Genomic DNA, 11505 nt, shown 5'->3' on the forward strand with positions numbered 1-11505 from the left:
TTTTAATGTTTAACTTCCATGGTTACAGTCTTGTGTAGCTTGGACAAATTTCCTTAATAAAACTTTTTTATATGAGTATGACATAATAAAAAGTTTGAAGAAATTTTCTCACCATTGTAAGCCAAAATTAAAGTCTGCAAATGTTTTTAAAGTATTGGTGAAAATATATACTGTTATCATTATTCAACCACCAGGTCTTTTTTTTTATTAAAAAATTTTCGTTTTCCATTTAAAGAATATAAAGACTTTAGTTTCACAATATCATAGTAATTTATTTAAGCATTCCAAAATGATTTCAGTTGCAATTTTCAGATTTGAGTTTCCGAAATTATTATTGCATGCCCATTTTTATAAAAATTAGTTTTTTAAAATAAAAAATTTATAAAAAGTTATATTTAATTAAATGAAGGAAAATAAAAAGAATAATAGTAAAATATAATAATAGTAATAATAATAATGTTAATAATAATAAGTATTGCTTTTGGTTTAAGGTTTAATCTCAAGATTTAACGTCATGTTAAATCAATGGCACCCTATAATGATAATAATTTAACATAATTTAATATAGTTTAACATAATTTAGATAATAAATAAATAATAGTTAGCTAAAGTTTGGTTATAAGACAACTCAGAAAAAGTAAATGAGTTTTCTTCATCATCAAATTCTTCATCAATGAACTCTTGAAATTATTCACTGTTGATGCTCTAATAGTTGATTCTGGTAGACTGGCTTTTACTATTTTATTTTGTGAAGAACTGTTCTTTAATTTGGTATTTATTTTTTTGAATGCATAAAGAATATTCAAGTTCCTTTTTGTATTGTGGCTTGTCCAGATAACAATGATGAGGCTAAAAACTTAGGTGGGTTGCAGGCCTTGTTTTAAACCGTAAAATGGCGCGCCATTTACTGTTAAGTTATTTAAAACTTTTATTATTTTTTAATATTTAAACAAGTCTAAAAATATTTAAAAATGATATTGTTTAAGTAGTAAGATAAGAGAAGTAATTAACGTAATAAAAACCACTTATGAAGTTTGAATGAAGATTATGTAAAAAAAGTTTGAATGATAATTACATTTGATTTTAGCGCAACTTACAAATGTAATAAGTCAAGAAAAAATAAGAAATTTCTATTTTTATTAACTTTTCCATCAAAAATTTTAAGCAAAAGAAAAAAATATATATATATATAAATATATGACACACGAAACAAAGAAATCATAAAAGAAATATATATATATAGATATACAGTCAGATCAGGTTATCCTGCTACTGGTAGCATGTAACCCAGTACAATCTGCTTCATGTCATGCAGCCTTGTAGGATATGCCTTTTTAGGCAAAGGCTAGGAGATGCCAACTCCTATGTATTTTTAATACATTGTTTCCAGTTTAGGATGTTGAATGCTGGATCTTCTTGACTCAATGCATAGGTTTTGGTTGCGTCTCTGCTTTAATGACTAGGCAATTCATTCTATTATCTCCTAATGAGGGTACAGCTCTAAAACTCAGTTTTATGGTTCTGAGACCGGCTGGTGGTCAGGTTTCCCTAACTCTGTGGTAGCTCTCAGAGAGGCTGATTCCATCAACAGCTGGAAAATATCAAAGTATTAACAGTGCCATGTTGCGCATGGATGGTGTCCCTGTTTGTACTTTTGATGTGCATTGCGGAGGCTACATTTGGAGCCCTTTGTGATGGCTTAGGGTTGATTAGTAGTAATGAGGCAATTACTTGGGCTATTAAACAGTGTTCTGAGTACTATCTATGCTTTGAGTCAAGTTCTTCAATCTAATTTAAAAATGAATAAAGTACCAAAAACTATAAAACACAAAAAGCCATCATCATCACCAAGTTCTTTAAACCTATCATTCACTAATATTCGTGGTCTTCGAAGTAACTTTTCTTCTGTTGAGTCTTATCTCTTGCAAAGTTCACCAGACTTTCTTGCTCTTTGTGAGACTAATTTGAGTTCAGCTGTCTCATCTTGTGATCTTAGTATTGATGGATATCTTCCTTTAATTCGTAAAGACTCCAATAGTCACATGCTTGGCCTGGGCATTTACATTCGTAAGAATTCACCCATTTGTCGTAAAACTAGATTTGAATCCAAAGTCTATTCTTTCATGTGCTTTCGTTTAGCACCACTTCACTCTATTGCCTTTCTATTTGTTCTATATCGCTCTCATTCATCTCAAGACTGCACTCTTTTTGATGTTATTTCTGATCATATTGACCAATCCCTCTCTCTTTATCCATCAGCTAATATAGTTGTTGTCGATGACTTTAATGCTCACCACTCTGAATGGCTTGGCTCTAGTGTCAGTGACTCTGCAGGCTTTAAAGCCCACAACTTTTGCCTTTCTCAATCCCTAACTCAAATTCCAACTCGCTTTCCTGACAACCCAAATCATTTACCTTCTCTACTCGACTTATGTCTTGTTTCTGATCCTAGTCAGTGCTCAGTTTCTCCACATTCCCCCTTAGGTGCTTCTGATCACAGTTTGATCTCTTTAAAACTAATATCTCATTCTTCTTCATCACCTGAATCCCCCTATTATCAAACCTTTTACAACTACAGTAAAGCTGACTGGGATTCTTTCTGTGATTTTCTTCGTGATGGCCATTGGGTAGAAATCTTTTGTCTTCCTGTCGACAAATGTGCTTCTTACATAACTTTGTGGATTCAGGTTGGCATTGAATCTTTTGTTCCCTCTCGACGATTCCAAGTCAAGCCTCACTCTCCTCCATGGTTTTCCTCACGCTGTGCTGCTGCGATTGCCGAAACTGTTACTTCCATATTTATCAGCAAAACGATTTTCCAGAAAACAGACGTCTGTTTATTACTGCTAGAAACAATTGTAAAAAAGTTTTGTCTAGCGCCAAAACCCGCTATTCTCAGGTCAAGAAATCTCGTATATCATCTCAAAAATTAGGCTCTCGTGACTTCTGGAGAATCTTTAATAATATCAATAATAAGGGCAAATCTTTAATTCCACCTCTCTTGTATGGTTCAGACTTGTCACCTTACCTAAAGACAAAGTTGAATTGTTTGCTAAAAACTTTTCAACAATATCATCTCTTGATTCCACTAGTTGCGTTCTACCTGATATTGCCAACAAACAGGTTGATCCATTGCTTGACATTCATATCACTCCAGCTTCTGTATCTAAAGTGATTTCCTGCCTAGACTCTTCTACAGCTTGTGGCCCGGACAACATATCTGTTATTGTCTTGCAGAAGTGTTCTCCGGAGCTGTCGTCTATACTCTCAAAGCTATTAAACAAGTGCTTATCAGAGTCTTGTTTTTCAGCCTGCTGGAAAGCGGCATCTGTTATCCCTATCTTCAAAAATTCTGGAGTTTGATCTGATTTGTCTAACTACCATCCCATTAGTCTTCTTCCTATCATAAGCAAGGTTTTTGAGTCTTTAATTAACAAACACTTAATTTCTCATCTTGAATCTAATAACTTACTTTCTGACCATCAATATGGAATTTCGATCTTATCGTTCTACAGCTGATTTGCTAACAGTAATAACTGATAGGTTTTATCGTGCATTAGATAAAGGTGGAGAGGTTAAGGCCATCGCTCTTGACATTTCAAAAGCTTTTGATAAAGTTTGGCATGCTGGTCTTTTCCATAAGCTTTCTTCTTATGGTGTATCTGGCAATATCTTTGAGATTATTTAATCCTTTCTTTCCAATCGTAGTATAAAAGTTTTCCTTGATGGACAGCACACTTCTTCTTATTCTGTAACTTCAGGGGTTCCTCAAGGTTCTATCCTTGGCCCTATACTCTTTTTAATTTACATTAACGATCTTCCAGATATTCTCACATCTAAGGTGGCATTGTTTGCTGATGATACTACCATTTATTCTTGTCGTGATAAGAAACCAACACCCTCTGATTGCTTGGAGGGGGCATTTGAGCTTGAAAAGGATCTTACTTCTGCTACAGCATGGGGCTCACAGTGGCTGGTGAACTTTAATTCAGATAAAACTCAATTTTTTTCAGCGAATCGTTATCGCAATAATTTAGATCTTCCTATATTCATGAATGGTGATGTACTCGATGAGTCATCTACTCTTCATCTTCTAAGATTAACTCTTACTTCTAATCTTTCTTGGAAACCATATGTCAAATCAGTTGCAAAATTAGCATCTGCTAAGGTTGCATCTCTTTATCGAGCTCGTCACTTTCTTACTTTGGATTCTATTCTCTATCTCTATAAATCTCAAATCCGGCCTTGTATGGAATACTGTTGCCATATCTGGGGCGGTTTTTCTAATGATGCCTTTTCTCTTTTAGACAAAATGCAAAAATGCATTGTAAACATAGTTGGACCTGCTCTTGCAGCCAACCTCCAGCCATTGTCACATCATCGTAAAGTTGCTTCTCTTTCTCTTTTCTACAAATACTATAATGGGCACTGCTCTAAAGAGCTAGCGTCTTTTGTGCCATCTACTAAAATTCATTCTTGTGTTACTCGTCATTCAATCAAGTGTCATCCTTTTTCTGTGACTGTTTCTAAGTGCTCCAAAAGGGCTTATTCGTCTAGTTTTTTTCCTCGAACATCAGCTCTTTGGAATTCGCTTCCTACATCTTGCTTTCCTGATTCATATAGTTTGCAATCTTTTAAGTCGTTTGTCAATCGTTATCTTGCCCTTCAATCTTCATCTTTTTTCTTTCAGTAACTTCCAACTTTAATTAGTGGCTGCCTGCAGCCTTGTTGGAAGCGAAGATATTTAAAAATAAAAAATAAAATAATAATAAAAAAAATTTAATTTATCATTTTTTATTTATAATTTATATAAATTTTTTATAATTTATATTTTAATTTTTTTGTTTTTATTTTTTTATATTGTTATAATGGTTGATTTTATCAAAAAAATGAAAAAACATAAATTATTACAAGCTTTAAGTGACATCTTATAAAGAGATAATTAAAAATTAATGTCTGTAAATAATAAAAAATAAATATAGATAACTTTATGGCATAAAATCAGCTAACAAATTATTATTACTTACTATTAGCAGACAAGCTTATGGGCTAGACTGTTTTTATTTAAAACAAGGCCTGGGATTGAAATATCTTTAATATGATGGAAAAATTTATAAAATTGAATTAAATCACCACATTTTCTTCTTTCAGTCAATGTTAGATTCAGTTTGATTAATCTTTCTTCGTATTGTAGGTGTCTAATTTCTGGTATCAACTAGGTCACGTGTATCAACTTAGTTGCAAAATATCTAACTTTACACAAAGATTACTTATATTGAACTTATTTCAGTCTCTTCAAAAACTCATCTAGTCTAGATATAAATTTTATATAGTAATATAGTCTATAGTTTTAATATAGTCTAGATATAAATTTTTAGAGTTTTAATGAGGTTATTTTTTCTTAGAAACGAAAACATGCATTCTATGCATGCACTTCTGCGTGGAACAGGTGTTGCAGAAAGTTATGTTTTAATGGCTGGCGAAAATGAATATTTTTTCGAACTTGACTTAACAACAGGATATGTTTATGAAAAGAGCAAGGTAAAATTTATGTCAAAGTTAAAAGAAAGTTTTATTTTGGTACATAATCTCAAGTTTTTCTAAATTGCTTAAGTCTTGAATGAATTAAATGAGTAAAATTGTTTTTTTTTTAAAAAGTTTGGTCTGTGATGAATTTAGCCTTAGTTGAAACTTTACAAATTTTATTAAAATTTTTTTTCTTCTTACTTTTAAATGAATTTTTCTTGATTGATTTTTGTTGTTCATTTTAAACTAAAAACTTTAAAAAATAATTGCTTGAAAACATTTTTTTTTTAATGTTATTTCCTTCCACATGGCTGAGGGGCCCTACAGTTTAGGAGGTTCCTTTTTTTTTCAAATTATCTTTCAACCCTTGCAACCATTCAACCATTTCTTAAAAAAGAAGACATTTCAAAGCTAAAATACAACTTTAAATTAAACTTTGTGAACATTTTGTGGAATCAAAACTGATATGGATATCTAGATTGAGTTATTTTATAAAAATAAATGAACATTCAAAGGAAGAAGAGGTATAGAAAGCTCTCAAAAATGTTAATATAAACTTTTAGTCCTTTTAGGCCGATACTATAATTCCAAAATCAGTAGTTTCAAAAACACGTCCAGCAAGTATATTTGCCCAAGAGAGGCTCATTAATTGTGATGTTTGAAATTCACCTAGGAGATAAAATACTCTAAAATTAAAACTTCATTTAAGCTTGATAAAGGTATGATGAGCTTATTAAAGTTGCATAAAATTCTTCCTAGATCTTATCTGAATCTTAACTGAATTGTGCGTACAAATATTTCTTTTGACAATTTAGCTTTTTATTTAGACATTTTTTCAAAAGCTCTGAATACTTTCTGCCAGTTTTATAACTTAATTTAAGGCATACTTGTTTAGAGTTTTCTTTGTATAACACTTAAGTGTTTCTTATTTTTAATTTCTTTAATAGAAATTAAAAAAAAAAATTTTTTATTAAAAAAGCTTAATTTGTTTCTCATTTACATTTTTAAAACAATTTTTTAAATAAATTTAAATTTTTTAATTTTTTAAATAATTTGCTTCTTCACGTGTGTTTACAAAAACTTAACTATACTAAGGCTTGACTTTTCAACTTCTTTATCTTAAATTAAAATTTCTTTAATAATATTAGAATAGTCGTACACGCCTGTGTCATATTGTAACTAAAGTCAAAATCCAGGAACACTTTAGACATGATCAAATTGATCATGTTTATAGTTTCAGCTCATAGTGTCATGTGTGACAAGATTACATTGAACTTTGAATTTTTCAATTATTCATGCTTTTTATGACAAGTATTACTTATTAATAGTAAAAAAATAATGAAAACTTTGTAGTCGAGAAAAAAAAAATGTTTTTATTGGCTAAAACTTAAATTTTAAAAATAATAACAATTATAAATGATTGTTTCAGAGATACACTATATCAGTTTGTTAAATTTTTATTTTGTATTTTTTTTGTAAAAATTTTTTTTTCCAGATTTTTTGATCACTTGCATCCTCCTTTTTGCATCCTAAACTTTTCTTCCTCCTCCATTGTTAATATCTTGAGTATAACTTTGTTGATCTGGATTGTTAAAGTTTATAGTGCATGAGCTATGAATCTTGTCTCATACATTGCACCAGGTTGTAAGAATCTGAAGTTCTTAATAACTCTGCCAAGGAAGAATATACTTAGTTTGACTTAGTTGCAGTTATCGCCTCTAACAAAAGTGTCATTATGATGAGCAAAAGCCAAGTAGGTTAGAGCTTCTTTGCCTTTAACATAAAATATTCTTCACAATCCGGAGCATCTGGAGTGGATACACTTAATGTTAGTCTATGATTTTTAACAGAGATGTTTTTTTGCTCACAAATTTACTTCACTAGTTTAGTGTCAATACGCAGAGTTAATCTTTTTCTATTTAACTTGTCTATGATTTTATTTCTAATAAAATCACCCTGTTTCTCAAATCTTATATATCGGTTTCTATAAAGAGTTAATAGAGATATTAACATTTTCAATATAAACATTAGCAGCATTAAAAATACTAGTTAGCATATTAAAATGGTCTCTATGACTTATAATTTATCTTGTAGTACAAACAGATGTTGCTTCAATAAGTAAACTCTAATCTTTTTGTTTTCTGTTTACAAGAAACATAATTTGACTAATGAGACATGTGAATCATTTTCAGAAACCAAATACTCTAATGTAATATTTTCATTTTCAGAAACCTCATCTTCTTTTGTAGCAAATTTTTTTCTGAACTCTTTTTTTCTCTTTTTCCTTTTGTCTTTCAATCTGATTTAATTTTGCAAACAAACAAAAAAAATTAATTTTAATCAAAAAAAAAAAAAGATTAAACAACAGCAAAACAAAAAAACTTTTTTCAAGTAGTTTTTGTCTTTTCCTGAAATCACCCTTCTCACTCTTCTCTGAGCCTCCAGGAAGAAAAAGTTTTCTTGAAACTTTTCATGATTTTTATCCAGGCTTATCTCTTTTTGAAATCAAATCAAATCTTTTTTTAAATCATGTTACAATTGTAGTATTTTATTTGATCAAACTTTTAACACTCGAAGCAGATTTTTTCTGAATCTTGAAAAGCTTTTTCCTATAATAATGAGAACCCCTAATTGGGTTCAAATTTGTAAAAAAAGTATGAAATGTTTAAATAATATAATAAATATATAATAACATAATAACATAATAAATAATATTAGATAATAAGCATAAAAAAAAAAAAACTTTATGAGAGAACCAGTCTGAATTGCACTTCCAAATTCACTTCTCTTCCAAACTCTTTTTTCACCACACAGTTGTTTTCATCCTCCCTGAGACACTTATTGTTTTGGAAAAAAAGATCAAATCCACTTTTTTCCTAAGGACAACTTGTATTTTCCTTACAGGGCCTAAATTTCTAGTTTTTTGCCTGATTGCAGATAAAAGTAGTACCTGGCCAAAAATAGTTGTAGTGTGCAGAGTTTTTAATTTAATTTTGAGCAACATAAATTAAGATTAATAAGTATAAATTTATGTAATTAAGTTTTCAAACGTAACATTAAAAAGAAACAGAACTGAAGGAAACAATTTCTCCTTGTTTTGGTAGAATATTTATAATTTTGAGTCTAATGTATATATTCAAAATATGTACATTAGACTCAGCAAAATATATGTTAGGTGTAATAAAATATATTTTTTAGGCACAGCAAAGCATTAAAATTTAATCGTCAAAATATGTAGGTGCAACAAAATATATTTTAATTAATAATTCATGTAGTTTATGACAATAAAGTAGTGTGTATGAAAATCTAATGGATTTATAAAATGGTTGAAAACTTTTACATTCAATGTGTAAAGGATATATGAAAACACCAGTTCACCACACTAGTTTTTTATTGTAGCTAGTAGCTAAGCAACACAAAAAATTATTAATATTTTTTTATTTACTTCCTATTTCAACATTAACTCAAACAGTAACTCAAATAAAAAAATGAGTAGTGCTATTTTTGATTATTATTTTTATAAATTATTGTTATTTTTATATGAATATTTTAATCTCTAATTTTATTTACAGACAGATAATGCTAGTACAGTTGTTATGAAGCAGTCATCACATTATATTTGTTGTGGACAGAAAAATGGAAAGGTATAATTTCTTTTTTTATGAAGTCCAACTCTGAACATTCCTAGACATTTCCTATCTGAATATTTCTAGAATATTGCATTTAGAATATTCTATTTCTTAACCAAACATTTTCTGAACATTTCTTGACATTCTTATAATACTCCATTTCAGCATTTTGATTTAAAGTAAATTAAAATGCTGAAAAGACTTTAAACCTGTGCTAAATATAAGTTTTTTGGTAAAAAAAAATTTTAAATATGTTATTTATTCTTTAAAAACTTCTCACATTGTAATTTCCACATTGATGCTAAACGTCATGTTTAAAAATCTTGTTTTTTTTTTTGATTAAAAAGCAAAAAAGTTTAATTTAAAAAAAAATTTAAATGTGAAAAAAAAAACTTACTTGATTATTATGTAATATTATGTAAAAAAAAAAAAAAAAAAAAAAAAAAAAAACTAAATTGAATAGTACAACTGAATAAAGTTTACTTGAGAGTAGAAAAAAAAACATAAAGCAAAAAGTTGAGAGTTGAATCAAAAACATAGAACAAAAAACCACCTTAAGTGAAACGCATACAATGCATGTTATGAGCAACAACAACAAAAAAAGAGCAGTGTATCTTTGAAATACTATTGTCTTAACTTATTTATCCAACTCATTTATTCAAGGTTTAATTACAAAAGTCTTTTTAAACAATTTGATGCTCTCCCGCTTGTTATTATTATGCAATCGTCAAAATTTTTATTTTTAATGACATAGGTCTTCACAAAGAAGAAAAGAAATGGTATTATATTATATTAAATGAGGAGCCCATTTGCAAAACATGCTATGTCCGATTAATTTGATTTTGAGAAAACGACAAAAAACTCAACTACTCATAGCGTCAACAGATATTTTCTTTGTCTATTTTCAAGACAAAAAAACTTTCACTTGATCTAATATTTAAATAGATGATAGTCTCTAGTATTTTAAAAAGCCCAACAAAGCTGCAAGCAGCCACTATTAAGTTGGGAGTTACTAGAAAACGAAGAATAGAGTTAAAGAGCAAGAAAATGGTTGACAAGAGACTTGAAATGTTAAAGGTTGTATGAGTCAGGAAAGCATGAAGATAGGAGAGAGTTCTAAAGGGTTAAAATGTGGGGGAAAAAACTAGGTGAATAAGAGTTTTTAGACCATGTAGAGACAAATACAGTAAAAGAATGGGACTTTGTTGAATGACAAGTCAAACGAGAATAAGTTTTGGTTGATGGAACTTGAGATAGTAGCTCCTTTGAGCAGCAGCCATGTTAGTATTTGTAGAAAAGATAGAGGTGCAACTTTACAAAGATGATAGAGAGGCTCAGACTTGGCAGATAGAGCAGGTCCAACTATATTTACAATATATTTTTTGGACCTTGTCTAAAAGAGAATATAATTTTATTTTTGTGACTTGGTACATTTTGCTGATATAAAAATATGGGAAAGTTTTTTTCATAAAACAACAATATATTTTTTAACAGTATTTTTACATAGTAGTTTTTTTAAAATGATAGGTTATTATATGACATTTTTTTATTATTTAATTAATAACTGATTTATTAAATATTAAAAAAATAGTATAAAAATTAGTTTGAAAAAACATTAGGATGAAATGAAGAAATTTTTTAGAAATACAAGTCTATTTTTCTGCCTTTTTATCAATAAAAAATAAATGTTTTTTATCAATAAAATATAAATGTTTTTTATCAATAAAAAATAAATGTTTTTTATCAATAAAAAATAAATGTTTTTACTGTAAATGAAGAAGTAACAAAATTAAAGTTCAGTGAAAATATCTAAAATTATTAAAACATAATGATTTTAATTTTTCAGAAATTCAATTAAAATTTTAATTTATATTATTAAATAAATAGTTTTTTTTTCTATAATAAGACTCTTAGAAAGTATATAAATTAAAAATCTTGTTTCATGTAAAATTAGTAATTTTTATAGTAGTGTTTTAAATAGTGATTGTTTTCTTCTTATTAAGTATTCAATTTAAATAGCTGTGCATGGGAGAAGAACTATTACTAAGACGGAAGAAAATTTTGACCGTCTAAAAAAACAATTGACTGTCAATTCCATATGTTATCTGGTCAAATTGACTGCTCACCTTCAATTTCTTATTTTCCATGCTATAAATATATATATATATATATATATATATATATATATATATATTATATATATATATATATATATATATATATATATATATATATATATATATATATATATATATATATATATATATATATATATATATATATATATATATATATATATATATATATATATATATATATATATATATATATATATATATATATATATATA

General features: G+C 28.3%; 1 protein-coding gene across 1 annotated transcript in view; it reads left to right on the top strand.

Moving 5' to 3' along the window:
- LOC100197638 (PAN2-PAN3 deadenylation complex catalytic subunit PAN2) overlaps positions 1-11505 on the top strand; it is a 94229-nt gene that overhangs the window by 17824 nt on the left and 64900 nt on the right. The window contains exons 3-4 of the mRNA XM_065792062.1: positions 5406-5541; positions 9099-9170. Of these exons, the coding sequence (XP_065648134.1) occupies positions 5406-5541; positions 9099-9170 (208 nt within the window). The remainder of the gene's footprint in view (positions 1-5405; positions 5542-9098; positions 9171-11505) is intronic.

Source organism: Hydra vulgaris, chromosome 03 (genome assembly GCF_038396675.1).
Source record: "Hydra vulgaris chromosome 03, alternate assembly HydraT2T_AEP".
In the NCBI taxonomy this organism is placed as follows: Eukaryota; Metazoa; Cnidaria; class Hydrozoa; order Anthoathecata; family Hydridae; genus Hydra; species Hydra vulgaris.